This window comes from Tursiops truncatus, chromosome 20 (assembly GCF_011762595.2).
Source record: "Tursiops truncatus isolate mTurTru1 chromosome 20, mTurTru1.mat.Y, whole genome shotgun sequence".
Taxonomy (NCBI): Eukaryota; Metazoa; Chordata; class Mammalia; order Artiodactyla; family Delphinidae; genus Tursiops; species Tursiops truncatus.
This window is the reverse complement of record NC_047053.1, coordinates 31,430,172-31,445,960: the sequence shown is the minus strand read 5'-3', so window position 1 is coordinate 31,445,960 and position 15,789 is coordinate 31,430,172. Positions and strand designations below refer to the sequence as shown.

The 15,789-nt window shown below is 40.7% G+C and overlaps 1 protein-coding gene across 2 annotated transcripts in view; it reads right to left on the bottom strand.

Annotated features, from left to right (window-relative positions):
• Positions 1 to 685: 685 nt before the first annotated feature.
• The window catches only part of USP32 (ubiquitin specific peptidase 32), a 150,792-nt gene continuing 135,688 nt past the window's right edge, over positions 686 to 15,789 (bottom strand). For both annotated transcript variants that reach the window (XM_073797726.1, XM_073797727.1), the window contains exons 28-34: positions 14,790 to 14,876; positions 13,220 to 13,340; positions 8,411 to 8,602; positions 6,467 to 6,755; positions 4,125 to 4,549; positions 3,575 to 3,667; positions 686 to 2,960 (exon numbers count right to left, since the gene is read on the bottom strand). In XM_073797726.1, coding sequence (XP_073653827.1) covers positions 2,787 to 2,960; positions 3,575 to 3,667; positions 4,125 to 4,549; positions 6,467 to 6,755; positions 8,411 to 8,602; positions 13,220 to 13,340; positions 14,790 to 14,876 — 1,381 coding nt within the window. In that variant the 3' untranslated portion in view covers positions 686 to 2,786. The remainder of the gene's footprint in view (positions 2,961 to 3,574; positions 3,668 to 4,124; positions 4,550 to 6,466; positions 6,756 to 8,410; positions 8,603 to 13,219; positions 13,341 to 14,789; positions 14,877 to 15,789) is intronic.

The window sequence follows — 15,789 nt, the reverse complement described above, 5'->3', positions numbered from 1 at the left end:
TGTCAGTATGGCAAGGAAATACAAAAACCTCCTTGTATAGGACTGATCTCATGGGGGTAGGATTTCACATTCATTGAGCACTTCCCAAGAAACTGTGTCAGGCATTTATATACTTCATTTACTTAATATAAGCCCCAGAGGTAGGTATTCTGATTTTAAAGGTAAATAGATAGGATTGAATGTGAAGGACCCACAACTCTAAATCTTCGACTCTTCTCAACACTGTCAACTGCCTCCCTGGAGATCTCCCAGAACGACAACCAGGGATATCCCTGGTTTCTCAGAGCCCCCTAGAAATCCAGGATCATCTCAAGGCATTATACAAATAAGAAGTTGGCCTCTTCTTCACCTTATCTCTTAATCTGCAGGGAAACTATTGAGAAACCTCCTTCATCAATTCTCAGTTCCAAACCAGCAAGCCACCCTTCTCCCCAACCCCTTCAACGCCTTCGAAGCAATTTCCTAACAGGGATGTGGGCCAAATTTAATTCAATTTATCCGGTCACTGCAGGTATCTTGTTCTACCTTCAACACAGCTTGCATTCCCTCAGAGACAGAACCTCCAACTCTGTAAATCAGGTAGGTATTATTCAAGTTAGGAGAATTAAAACAGGGTCACAGAGAGGAAGGCTAAAGAATTTGACTTTTTTGTGTTTACTTGTATAGAGGAAAAACAGCACATAGATGCATCCACAGTATTTAATTTGTTTGGATAATAGTTACAGATAAACAGTTACACTCCATATACAATTACCAATACTTTTTTATACAGTTCATATTTCAGTACATCAACACTATTTTATTTACACTCTATTTATGTACATTAACATCTTTCTAAAGTCAGTGCATTGTCAACAAGTTTTATACAGTAATTTACAAAGTGAATGTAGTTAGTTAATTTAATAAATTTTCTGCTAATCATGAATTAAAAAAATTAATTACAACCAATATAACCAACACAGATCAAACAACATTAGTAGATTGTGCTACCTGCTTAAATAAAACATCTGTAAGGAAATTCTTTAAAATCTTCCACTTTTTCGTGGGACTTGTCCAGTTAGGAATGGACAGATTTTATACACTGAAAATCATGAAACTATAAAGTCTGTATTTTGTTTGACTTTATCACATTATACCATTTAGGCCACTCCTTCCTACCTGCAATTATAGGCTTCTTCTGAATAGGGTTTCAACTTAGATAGCCATTTATGACAACTTTTCCAAATGCTCTGAGGAGAACTGGATAGCAACCGACCTCAGATATCAGAACACAAATGCTTAATTACATTGGTACCTACTATCTATGAGGAAGGAAGGATAATGGAATCTGACAATTAATGAGAATCAGCTTCCAAGGTCCAGATGAATAAAAAAAGACTGAAAAAAAAGTGAAATATTTACTTCGAATACATATTTAAAAACAACACAGGAAAAAAATGTTGCCTGAAATAAATAACATTTATATACTTTTGTTCCAGTCTTGAATTATTGAAGGAAAAAATGAAGTGAGCAAAGAAACATAACTTTTGATGACCACTACTGTGAAATGTAAAAAAAAATAAAATAAAAAGGACAAACACCAAAATAAAAAAAGTATATGGACATGCAAACAAAAGTTTACTTCCTAAAACCACCAATTTCATTAAAAATACTTATACACTATCAATGTTTGGGATGTGTTTTGTTGTTAAATTTAATATGATGAGGGAAAATACCCCAATTACGTTAACTTATAGCCCTTATAGCCATCAAATATGAACAAGTTCTGAAAAGTTCATTTGCACGTATTCTTTCTTTAAAGTGCAAAACAAAGAAACGAACAAACAACCACTAATTGTAAAATACCATCTAGCTTTGTTGCCACTTTCCCTCTCAGAAGCTCTCTGTGCAACAGTGCATGTAAAGATGGTGCAAATTTTGGCAACTCCCCTCCCACACTCAGCAGTGGTGGTAAACATTTTTGAGGGCTCTTGAAGTATCCTCAAAGTAGGCCGTCTCTATCTGGAGGGTTATTTTATTTTAGCTGGATCTCCCAGGACGCTTTTTTTTTTTTTTTCCTGCAGGGTCTCCCAACCAAGGCCCTGGGTGGAAGGCACACAACTCTTAAGAGAGTCTCCCTTTCAGACTTACCACTTATATATGCCTCTGCTACCACCAGTGATTGGTTGTGTCTCAAACACAAACACAACAACAAAAACAAAAAGCAATAAAGACATAGAAAGAGTGGGAAAATGGTTTAAAAAGTAAATCGAAAAATCTGTGTCCATGCTGTAAGAATCCTTCGCACGCCTTTGTGATCTTGCTTTCTCCATTGTGTCAGTCACTACAGTGGAATAAAACTTCAGGAAAAAGGAGGTAGCATGTCATGTCGTCCCCAGACAACACTACAATTTTTTGTTTTACTTTGACTCCAAGGAAATTCTTAGTATTTTGTTATGATTATTGGTAAACTATACTTGCTACATGTTTGTTCATATCTGGACAAGCACAACTTAGTTCTTATTTGGTCCCAGGTGGCTGGTGCCAAACCCTTTTGTTTACAGGCTAATGGTGGGCTCTGCCTGAAAGTTCTCTACCAGGGAGCTCGAGTGAGACACTTCCAAACAAAATTATTACTACTGTTATGTTAACTGCTATTTTAATTAGGATTTTTATTTTGTGCTTCAGGGTCACAGGATAAAATAACTACACATTTAGCTTGCCTTTCAGTGGCGCTTTTGCCCTATGTCAGCTACAGGGAGTCCTCTCCCTCATCACTAGCCTGTCTAGCAGCCAGAGTGGTAGCTTTACTGTAACACACAGTACTTTTTGTAATCAGACTCAAAGTCTTCGTCCATGCTGCTTGTGTCTGCCATCTTTTTGCCGTCAATCTTTGGCAGAAATTGTGCATAGTCTATCCCCTGCTGCTCATAGAAAAGAATGTAGGCAGAGTCGGTGTCAATTTCATCAGGGTGAAGTTCCTGAAGGAGCAAGAAAGGCTTTAACTAAAAAGCCATCACTATGCTGGCTCTTAATCCTCACCAGGGAAGGGAGGACCAACCCTCTTTAATTACTAAACCTGATTGCTTCCAATCAGCTTAATATTTTGGCTGTCTCATACCTGCCCCTAAAAAATAAGGCCCATTATTTTCAATGTTTGATTTTTTGGGGAAAATATTCATACCATAGACAAGTCAAAAGAATGACAAAAATGAAACAAAACAACCCATCAAATTCTACTAGCTCAAAAGATAAGAAATTTTTCTTATAACCAATACCTTCTTCCTCTTCATTGTTTTCATTCTCTGCTCTGCATAACCCCCCACCCCAACCAGGGATCAAACCCGGGGCCTCGCAGTGAAGGCGTCGAGTCCCAACCACTGGAGTGCCAGGGAATTCCCTGCGTATCACTTTTATTCCTTTATACTGAAGGCATCTATATACTGATTCCCCCTTAGAGGAATTTTTTTTTTCTTTTTTCCTGATTCTAATAGCAATAACTATTTTCTATTCAGGAGAAAGTTCATTATTTCAACAAATGTCCTCCAGTTCTGTTGACATTTGTTTCTTTTATTCAAAGATTGGGGATATTTACCTTACAGCTGCTGTCATTGTAACAGTACCATCTGCTGTTTGGGTTTTTGGCATAAGTGACGTAATGACCCCCGCCTAGAATTCCTGAATGGCACTATAAGAGAGAAGAAAGTGGAGGTATATTAGTAGTTGACAGGGCACAGTACTAGGATCCAATCAGGAAAACACTTTTGGGAAAAAAAAGTGTTTTCCTTCTTCCAAAAACAAATCAAAGAGGAAAACTGAAAATTTTAAAACTCTGAATCTTACCATTTTATTGTTGTAATTATTTTTGGAAAGCAAAAATTCCTTAGAAACACACAATTGTGAATGACTTGAACCTGTGATTCCGGTTATAATGATTACACGACTGTTCCCTTTATTACACTGCGAGCATCTTGGATTCTACCCAAAAGGCCAAGATATCTACTGCTAACTTTGTCTATCACCAAGCTCAATGACCAGCAAATAAGCAGGCCCTGAAAAAATGATGAATGAATGAATGAATGAAGATGAGCAAACAAACTCCTGAAAGTGCAGATCATTCTGAATACATACAACAAACCACTTACCGAAATTGCATATAGATTATAAATAGGCTTAACATGAATATCTTCTCTTTGGTCATCGGTGCTGTCTTCTTCACTGTGGTTTTCAAACTGACCATTGCTGTAGCCATTGCCACATGCCTCATGCTCATAAAGGAAGCCATTGGCCAAAGCTACTTCATGGTCCTGTGGGGTGACCAGCTCAGGCTGGCTGCCCCCCAGCATGTGCCCTCGGCTCAAGGCATCAGCCAGCTCACAAACTTGCCCAGCCCCGTTCTCTTTGCTGGCATCCAAGTTCTCCTTGCTACTTGACAGTTTATTTTTGCTGCCGATCTGGGGTAGCCGGAGCCTCCCTTTGCTCCTCCCTATAGTCCGAGGGCTGCTGTTAGGGCTGCTGTTTTTGCTGGAGGGACAGCTGGTTCCACTTTTTCTTGATAAAGAAGGTGAACCTGTGAACGGGAAGAAAAGATAAATCCAAATGCCACAAGTTAAACCAGCCACCAAATGCTAACTATGAAGTCAACTTCACAAGCGTACACATAAAGGGAAAGACAGGGGCGTCCTGACTGGCTACTCTTTATTCCTATTATGTGGACAGTAAGTTACATTCTTGTCTTCCTCAACACCAAACCCCTCAAGGCAGCAATGTCCTGAAACTGTGAAGTACAACTAAGTACAGACTTAGCAAATAGCAGAAAGATGATTTAGGACAGATTCAGTTCAAAACAATATTAGACTAAGGAGTCTTACAAATACATATTCTTCTTTGTAAAATTAGATTAAAAAATACGATCACCAATTATTAAGCACTTACTATTGCTAGGCATGATATTGGGAACTCTATTATCTCTACCTCTCACAACAATCCTGTAAAGTAGTGGGCCATAAATAGCTCCCCACCCCCTTATATACCCTTAAAAATTGTTGAGGACCTCTAGAACTTTTGTTCATGTAAGTTCTATCTATCAATATTTACCATACTAGAAATTAAAACTGAGGAATTTGAAAAACACAATATACAAGCATATATTTTTCTTTCTTTTTTAAATTAATTAATTAATTTTTGGTTGCATTGGGTCTTTGTTGCTGCACGCAGGCTTTCTCTAGTTGCGGTAAGCGGGAGCTACTCTTCTTTGCAGTGTGCTGGCATCTTATTGCGGTGGCTTCTCTTGTTGCGGAGCACAGGCTCTAGGCATGCGGGCTTCAGTAGTTGTGGCATGCGGGCTCAGTAATTGTGGCTCTCGGGCTCTAGATTGCAGGTTCAGTAGTTGTGGTGCACGGGCTTAGTTGCTCCTTGGCATGTGGGATCTTCCCGGACCAGGGCTCAAACCCGTGTCCCCTGCACCACCAGGGAAGCCCCACACAAGCATATATTTCACTGACAATATCACACGTATTGTTGGCTCTGACTCCGCTTATGAGAGAATGAGAGTGGAAAGGCAAATACTTAATATTTTTTCCTTTTTCTTTTTTTTTTTTGTGATATGCGGGCCTCTCACCGTTGTGGCCTCTCCCGCTGCGGAGCAGAGGCTGCGGACGTGCAGGCTCAGCGGCCATGGCTCACGGGCCCAGCCGCTCCGCGGCATGTAGGCTCCTCCTGGACCAGGGCATGAACCCGTGTCCCCTGCATCGGCAGGCGGACTCTCAACCACTGCGCCACCAGGAAAGCCCCTTCCTTTTTCTTTTTTTGTTGCCTTGCTGCGTGGCTTGTGGAATCTTAGTTTCCTGACCAGGGATTGAAACTTGGGCCACAGCAGAGAAAGCGCTGAGTCCTAACAACTGGATCACAAGGGAACCCCCAAATACTTAGTATTTTTATGAAAACAGTTCTGATCCTCCAGAAGGGGTCTCAGGGACTCTCTAGGGGTTCTCAGACTATATATTGAGAACCCCTGCTGTAAGGGAACAAGGATGACAACTATCATTTGTGATCACCAAATGTCAGGCTCTATGTAAAGTTCTTTACTCTTTTTCTTTTTTTAAATGTTTTGTTTGTTTTTTGGGTTTTTTTTGGCTATGCAGTACGGCATGTGGGATCTTAGTTCCCTGACCAGGGACTGAACCCGTGCCCGCTGCACTGGAAGCACTAAGTCTTAACAACTGGACCCAGGGAAGTCCTAAAGTGCATTACTCTTGATGTATCAATTTCTCACTCTGTGAACTTAGTATTATCTTCATTATATGAATGAGAAAATAGATTTAACGAGGCTGTACTTCTTGCTAAAAGTCACATTTCAGACAGGTTCCTGTACAACCAAGCTGTTGCTCCAGAGTGGAAAACAGGGAAACATGCAGCCTAGAGGGATCCCTGGAGAGCCCTTGCAGAGTGATGTCTGGGCTCTGTGAAGTCCCCCAGGCCTCCTCACCTTTAGGGCTACAGATGACGTTCGCGCTGAGTGAGGATGGGCTCTTGCTCAGGAGCATGTTGGCTTCCCCAGCTGAGTTCTGAGCATCCATTTTCTTCACCTCTCCTGCCAGAACCCTGGGCTCAGAGAGGTCGTCCCCCTGGGGTGTGAGTGGTTTACGCTGACAGAGAGCTGGGTCTCTCGGCACCAAAAAAGCACTAGGGTCAAAACTCTCACGAGGAAATTTAACAATTTTCTGTGATTTTATCCATCGCCCATTTACAAATTGAAATCGTTTAAGATGAATAATCTGGAGAAGAATAGAAAACACTTGCATTAAAGAGTTCTGAAGATACAAAATACACATTAAAAATCCCGAAGTCTAGTACACGTAAATGTTCCAAAAATATAACATAACTTTTTTTCCCCCAGAAGAATATATTTTATTATGTAACATAGTTAACGGTCAGGCCGCTGCCCTTTAGCTATATGACTAACATGGTAATCCTCCTAATTTCCTTCAATATCCTAGGAGCCTATACTTGCATGTTCTCTGGGCTTGTGACACATGCTGACCTTTACTTCTCTCCAATATCACAGAAGATCCATTCATAAACACACTCATGAGGATAGAATACTATATACTGAATGTTTTGAAGAAAAATGGAGGCGTTTTTTACAGATGAAACTTACCGAGTCTCCAATAGGAGGCCTCTTCCTTCTTACCACATCCTTTGGTTGCTACCACGGAGTTTCACTGTCCTGAAGAGCATAAGAATCTCCCTTCTCTTTTTCTTTTCAAGAGCAATGAATTCCTCTAGCCTTACGCAGTATTATGCTCTCTACTGTGGGCACAGATATTTGGGTGGCTCCCTCTACCCTAAATGCTTAATAATTTACTGTTTATATAAAGAGAACCCCTTTCTAAGGGGGATGCTGGTGTGTGGATTTAACAGAAGCCCACCAAGCTCTCAATATAACATCTATTCCTCATTATTCTTTAAAGACCTCAAAAACATAGTTTTACAAATGCCAATACTTCATGATATGTTTTATGTGATGGTTACATGAGTATATATAACTGTCAAACTCATCAAACTAGACATTTAAAATCTATGAATTTAATTCCATGTTAACTATACCTCAATTAAAAAAAAAAAAACTTCCCCCTTCCCACCTACCTGTTCCCAAGCCTGTCCCTGTGCTCTGCTTCCCATCCCTCGAGCTAGCTAATCAGCATTAGTAATTTCTTGTGCATCCTTCCCTGGAAAGTTGTTCTGGTCTACATTCACAGTCTCACAGAGTAGTAGGAAGAAGATATGAATAAAAAAATACACACAAGGTCTGGTTAAAATACACCAGTGCCTCACATTTGATATGATTTCCTCCCTTAAGGAAAAAACTTTCTTAAATGAATAGGAAGAACTGACACCTCAAACTTTCTTGACAAGCAACAGGTGAGTCTCCTAATCCATGAATGGAGAAGGCAGAAGTACATCAAATCAGAAAGAATATGTAAGCCCCAGTGCACTTGTGCCTTCACATTTAATTCAGCAGCGTGTTGTGGCCATGTGATGAAGCACAGCAGGATTGGAGGTTCAGCCTCTGTTCTCTTCTGTAGTCCATAAAGCACAAGCCTAAAGCTTCCTCTCTCCCTAGAGCCAGGAGTGCTTTCACCTTTTCCTGAAGTTCAAATTCACCAGGTTGTACCACTCGTGGCACTTCTCATATATTGCACTTAATGCAGTTACTGGTCTATATGACTTCTCTCCCCTTCTAGGCTGTATGCTCTTTAGGATACAAAACTAGCAAATATCTGTAGTACAATTCATCTCTGTGTGCAACAGCAAATGTGTTTTAAACACTGCTGCAGGAAGGGTCTTATTCTCAAAAACTCTTATTTGTTCCCCACTTCTTTCCTTCAAGCTAGACTCTTGCTCTCTCAGAGGTGGGACTGTAACATACCAGAATGGGGGGGAGCCTCCAGAGATCTAGTTTCTTGGTTGCCAAGCAGTGGGTCTTACACTTGGAGCAGTAGTACATCTCATTTTCCCCCAGCTCCTCCTCACTGGTGAAAGCACGCAGGCAGCTGTCCAGGTTGATGGGCTCAGCTTGTGCTCGCCGACTCTGCTCCACACTCTCGTGCTCATCTACAACCTGCAGGTGGAGGGGACAGGAGGAACGGGAGAAGGGGTGGGTGGGAGGGAGGGGGTTTAAAATGGTCACCTGCTATGCATCATCCTCATTTACTTTACATGAGGAAAAAAATACAACCCAAACTAGAGTCTGAGCAAATAGGGCATTTGTACATTTATTCACAAATATAACATCAATAACATCCTTGATCAAATTTCTATTTATATGACCACAGCTTTTTGGGGAAAAATTTCTGCATGCTTCCAAATGACAAAAACAAACAAGGAATTGCCTGTTTGTTTTACAATTTGAAATCCTAAAACAGCTTACATGTGGACTGGCTCTCAAGGCAGGGTGTTGAGATTAGGCCATTTATTTATTTATGTATTTGCGGTACGTGGGCCTCTCACTGCTGTGGCCTCTCCCGTTGCGGAGCACATGCTCCGGACGCGCAGGCCCAGCGGCCATGGCCCACGGGCCAGCCGCTCCACAGCATGTGGGATCCTCCCGGACCGGGGCACGAACCCGTGTCCCCTGCATCGGCAGGCGGACTCTCAACCACTGCAACACCAGGGAAGCCCAGGCCATTTATTTTTTAACAGGGACACAGAACATTATTAGTATGCTGCAGGCTTTACAGAGGCTAGGAGAAATAATATCACTGAAACACAGATGCCAGATCTGGATTAAATAAGAAAGGATACAGAAAAGCTCACCTTAAGAGGACAACCCCCAGGGCATTAAAACTCACAGGCTCATTTGCATATTGGTGCCACGTAACACAGAGTTATCAAAATACCATGTGTATTGTTATCTGTCTCCTGCCTCTTGGCGCCTTTCTATCTGAGATGGCAATAAAAGGAACAGCAAGCTCAAAAAAGCCTGATTTTGCTGAGAAGACCCCTAATACCTGCCCAAACCTCTGTGGTTCCTGTTAACCAGCATGCTAGGCTTTGAAGCAAGGAGGAGGTAAATATGAGGAAGGAGAGAGCAAAGGGGGGTAGATGTGCAAGGATGTATGTTGGAAGTGGCGTGGGAATCAGGAGGAAGGAGACAAGGAGGGGCCTAGAATGCAACAGAAAGGAAGGATTTTTCCCTCTCCAATTCTTGGCTGCCACTTACTAAGCAATCAAGAACCACGGCAGGTGAGGCATACATAGCATGACTACGAATGACCGTGAGAGACTCCACAGGGATCAAATCGCAGGGTGGGGCCGGGAGGACATGGACGACAATGAATGCCTCTCTTTTTGACAAAGGTCACATACAGGTCCCTCACTCCACTTATTACTCCTTCCTTCCGGAGGTGAATTGGTTCTCTCTGCCTGAGGCAATTTCCCTCAAGTTTTCCTTCCTGAGCTCACAGTTTAGAACAGATTTTCAGGTGTGACTTTTTCCCTACGTGAGAAGATGGCTGAGTCACAGGCTGTCAAATGTTTTTATAAACTATCAAGGTTGGGGTTGATTATGCAATGAAGAGTTTTAGCATTGCATCACCATCCATTTCTAAGGAGCTTATTTAAAAAGGGGAACTTAGAGGAAATCTCTTTTTTTTCGGAAGGAAAATCTGGCTTGACCTTGACTTCTTTTCTGATATTAACTCTCATCATTTTTAGGGCTGGTCATCCAAGGGAAAAACTGACATGCTTCAAAAGGAAACATGCTGTATCATGGTGGTTAGAATCAGAGTAGAAAAAGAGGTGTATTAAATATAGTACTGTCTCTTTTCTCACAGCCAGTTAAACATTATCTGTATTATTACCTCTACCAGGGATGCCTTATGGCCAACCACAAATTATAGTAACTAAGTAAAGAATGTTGATTTTTATTGACTATATTTTCTATAGAACACACAGGCTATAGAGCTGGATGGAGACAGGGAGGAAGGAGATGGATGAAAAACATATCTGTGGACAAAAATAATTTTTATTTATTAATAAAATTTCCCTAAATGACAAAGATTCCCTTTACCTCTTGGGATCCATTCCCAGATCCTCTACAATTATTCAAATAGTCTAAATTATTATTGGCACCCTCTTCCTTTTTTTTTTTAAATCTAAGTTGCTTGAAAGCTCATCCTTAGCCCAAAACATAAAGGAATGAAATAATAAGCTTTCATACATTATAAGACTATTAGAAAAAGAGGGAGATCTGAGAAGTTATCTAGTTTAATTTTTTACTAAGGAATATGAGGTCCAAACGGGAAAAGTAAAAAGAATAAGCACAATTGCCTATATTTTTCCCTCCTTACCAAATAAAACATTCATGTAGAAATTCTGGAAAGCAGTGAAAAATGTAAAAAGGCAGGAAACCTTTTATACTCTTAATATAAAGGCAAACTGTCAAAATATTGGCAGATTTTCTTCTGCCCTTTTTTTTATACGAAGAGATTTTTCAGTGTATGCAATTTTATGTCTTTTTTTTCAATTTTATATCTTGCTTTATAAAAAACTTTACAAGACATCATAAGCATCTCTATGTATGTCGGGAAAAACTCCTGGTAGTCAGCATTTTCAATGGCTGCATAATATTTTATCCAATTTCTATACCACATGCCTCTAATGTGGGACAAATACAAGTTGCTTCTAATTTTTTACTATTCTAACAAATGCTAAGATGAAATCTGTCAACAAATCACAGAGTATTTCCCTAGGATAAATTCTTAAAAGGGGAATTACTGGAATAAAAACCATAAAACATACAGGCAACAATCTCAATTTTGAATCTCCTTTGTCTACGTGACTCTCCAAGCACATGCAGAAACCACATGTAGGAAGAAATTAGTCATGTGGCCCCATTCCCCAGAAAGGAAGGATATCGCAATAGCAGCTTGGTTTCCATGGTATCCTAAGAGCATCACTGAAAATGGAAGTGGGATGAGATTTAACAGGTCACGTAGGTCCCTCTTCCTATAAAGCAGGATGTCCTCCAGAGTTTTTCAGATTGCACACTGGGTTTGTTAAAAAGGGAAAGAGATTTACAGCCAAATAATTTTTCATCTTTGACAGGAGTATCTTGTCACAATAATGTCCTGTTGGATTTTGTGCTGATGAAGATTTAAGAATCTTTCTTTCAATTGCTAAAATTTTCCCTCTTTAAAGTAACCATGGTTGAGGTTATTGAATTACCTTGCTACAGTGAGCATAATCTGCCAAAACATCTACTTCTCTTCAGCTACCTTTAGCCCAATGATCCTTCATTTGGCCAAGTATCCACAAATAGTACTCATCCTTGGCTAGAGAGAGCCTTACGGTGTGTGGGGGCGTATTTAGGGATCCAAATAGGGAATTTGGTCTGGAACTGGGAGTTCCCCCACTCCTCAATAGCACAAAAAGACAGAAAAGTCCATAGAGAACAGACTTGTGGTTGCCAAGGGGTCGGGGAGGGTTGGATTGGGAGTTTGGGATTAGCAGACGAGAACTATTATATGTGCATTATATATGCGAATGGATAAACAACAAGATCCTATTATATAGCACAGGGAACTATAATCAGTAACCTGTAATAAACCATAATGGAAAAGAATATAAAAAAGAATATATACTTATGTATAACAGAATCACTTTGCTGTACACCAGAAACACAACATTATAAGTCAATTATACTTAAAAAGAAGAAAAAGACAGAAAAGTTAATTTTCGTTACTAACTTATCTAAAGGGAATGCCTTAAGAAACAGTGAAGGAAATTTCCATCAAGAATCATATAAATGGGCTTCTCTGGTGGCGGCGCAGTGGTTGAGAGTCCGCCTGCCGATGCAGGGGACACGGGTTCGTGCCCCGGTCCGGGAGGATCCCACATGCCGCAGAGCGGCTGGACCCGTGAGCCATGGCCGCTGAGCCTGCACGGGCCGGAGCCTGTGCTCCGCAATGGGAGAGGCCACAACAGTGAGAGGCCCGCGTACAGCAAAAAGAATCATATAAATGCAAAAGCCACTACTACTCTTCCTGTGACTAAAACAACTCCTTTGATTCTGTTGCTTTTACATCTCCACCAGATTCTTCATATCTCTACACACAAGCTATCTAGTCAATCTACTCTTCAAACAATATTTAGCAAACATTTTTAGATATGGAGGTAGTATTCTTTTGGAAGTTACATTTTCAAAGTTTAATGACTGCTCCAGCCAGAGTGGCAGTAGAGGAAGGCTAAGTGTGAAGAACAGGCATGGAGATGTACTCTTAGGTGTCTTGAAACATTCAGTTCTTTCTCTAATTTTCTGATCACTGTGCCCATTAAAGGTAGCAGCTATAGCCCTGGAATGCACTTGGGCTAAGTAATAGTGGTTACCAAATGCTGCAGCTTCAATAATAATTAATAAACAGGCAGAGAGACTGGCACGCTTGATATGTCATGGCCAGAGAATATAACTTCTTAATTACGTCCAAAGTTTTGTTTCAAGATTTACTTATTATTAACATTTTTGAAATTCAATGCCCCAATACAATTAACTCTACAAGTGGGAAAACTGAAACATCCACATAATCATGTTAATATATTTAAGTGCCACAGAGAATGCCAATGAATGTTTTTCTAGCTGTTTTTAAACTGTCTGAAAATAGAAATGGCATGATACAGTTAAGCTGGGAAAAATTTTACATAAGAAAACCACCATCTTACGATGGCTTTGAGTACTTACCCTTTCCTGTGATGTTTGATAGCGGAGGTGAAGGGCCGTGGGGTCCCAATCCACAGCGATATAGGCATTTCCAATGAAAGCTCTGTCTTCCCCACAATCAATTTTACAGCCCCTGCAAAATCTAAAGGGGGAAAAAAGATCTACTGAGGAAAGAGTAATTATGAAGGGATCTAAATTTTCTTTATCAGAAATATTCTCCCCGGGAATTCCCTGGAGGTCCAGTGGTTAGGACTTGTCGCTTTCACTGCCACGGCCTGGGTTGAATCCCTGGTAGGGGAACTAAGATCCTGCAAGCTGTGGGGCGTGGCCAAACAACACAAAAAACCCCCCAAACTCTCCCTTTCTACTTCTTTTCTTTTTTTTAAAAATAAATTTGTTTATTTATTTATGGCTGCGTTGGGTCTTTGTTGCTGCCTGCGGGCTTTCTCTAATTGCGTTGGGGGGGGCTACTCTTCACTGCAATGCGCGGGCTTCTTACTGCAGTGGCGTCTCTTGTTGTGGAGCATGGGTCCTAGGTGCACGGGCTTCAGTAGTTGTGGCACATGGGCTCAGTAGTTGTGGCTCGCGGGCTCTAGAGCGCGCAGACTCAGTAGTTGTGGCGCACAGACTTAGCTGCCGTGCGGCATGTGGGATCTTCTAGGACCAGGGCTCAAACCCATGTCCCCTGCATTGGCAGGCGAACTCCTAACCACTACGCCACCAGGGAAGTCCCCCTTTCTACTTCTCTACTTTCCTTCTTGGGCATCCCAATTTGTCATGGGCTTCTAACTTCAGACTGATAAATGCATGAATATGTACTAGTAATTATTATTATTTCAGGGAATCCTGCTTATCACTTCTCAAATCTTTGGTTTTTCAAGGTACTTGATAACCATTTGTAAATCCACATGAATATGCGGACTTTATGGCAAATAAATGATATGGGAATTGGCTATCTGAGACCATACACCCTCAAGAAATTCTAAATTCAGTTATTAAATGCTTGGAGGTAGGACAATTTATCTGGCATAACCATGCCTATTTCCTTGTTTGTAAAGTGGCACATTAAATAAATATATATAAAAATTTATGGGGGCGGGGAGGGAACCATGACAAAGGCCATGGTTCCAAGGCCTATACAGACTCAGTTTGCTAAAGCCTATTACAGTTCTCTGAAGGCTGACTTCAGTACTCAGGCATTTTCCAAGCTGGGACAGTAATGGCCAATCAAACTCCATAACTCTTCTAAAAACCAAAAATAGACTCCCAGCAAGGTCTAGTAAATAGACTATGTCTTACTGGGCTCAGAATTGCTAAACTGATTTATATCTAAGGAGCAGAAGGTATAGAATGATAAATGTTAGTCATAAACTATGAATTTGATGAGGATTGTAGAGTTTACAAAACCAGCTGAATGTCAAGAGCAAAACTTAGCTATAGACCTCACGGAAGAGATGAATGAAGAATTCCTAAGTTTATTTCAAGCTTTTCATTATTCATTATTACTTCTAGAAACTGGAAACGTTATGAAAAGGGTATAATATCTGAAGCTGCAATTCTAAAATTTTTCTTTTGCAGAAGGTCACTTTACCTATACCATGGGCACCAAGCACAGGAGTTCCCATCTTTCTGCACAACTCGTAGAGTGAATGGATACTGATAACCCATACTGTCATCACTGAAACAGAACATAAACCAAAGAGTATAAGAAACATTTCTTAGTTGAGGTCTCTTTCATCTTCTCTTGAACTAACCCTAGAAAGAGGCATCTGTCAGAGCAGTATGTTCACATTGACAGCTCAATGCTGGTTATCCTAACCCATTAACTGCAGCCCTGTGCAACCACACTCAGGGCTCCCTGCTTATAGAGGGGGAGACACAGCAGACTGCCAGATGTCTCTGAGCGAGTCCATGTGGTCCACGTAAATTTCATAAAAATAAGCTAATCATGAAATCAAATGCTAATTATCCTTCAGCCCTAATTCTATCAAGAGATTTAATTCACATTAAACCAGACCTCTTCCATGACAAGAACACTGACAGACCACAGAAAGCTGAAAGGTCATAATGGTATTAGAGGAGTTGACTGACTATATATTTAGAAGCTTCTTTAATGAGAATCCCTGATGTGGTACATGACAGATACCCCCTTTCCTTGCCTTAACTATCTAAAGCTATAAGCTACGTAACATTTTTAGGGTAATGTCTTAACTGCAAGATAGCTTTGCGAGTTCTCCAACTTTAAAAAAATTTATTCATCCTTGCCCCAATAAGAAGCAATGCAATGACTATAACATAAGAGCAATATACTTTATGGATCATTTGGCAATTTGTAGTGGCTATTGCATGGCTGCTCAAGGTAATAAAACCATGATAAGGACTCACTGTAAGGGCAACAGTGAGTATCATGCCTGTCACAGCAGTTCCCAGCTTTCTGCATAACTTGTTGATTGAATGACTATTGATAGCCCATGCTGCCCAGTATCATGTCAATGAAAACCAGGTCAATGGTAAGTAAGGAATCCAAAGAAAGATAAAGGGACAAAACAACCAGGCAGCACTCTGGCAGAGAACTGTGCAGCACCCTCTTC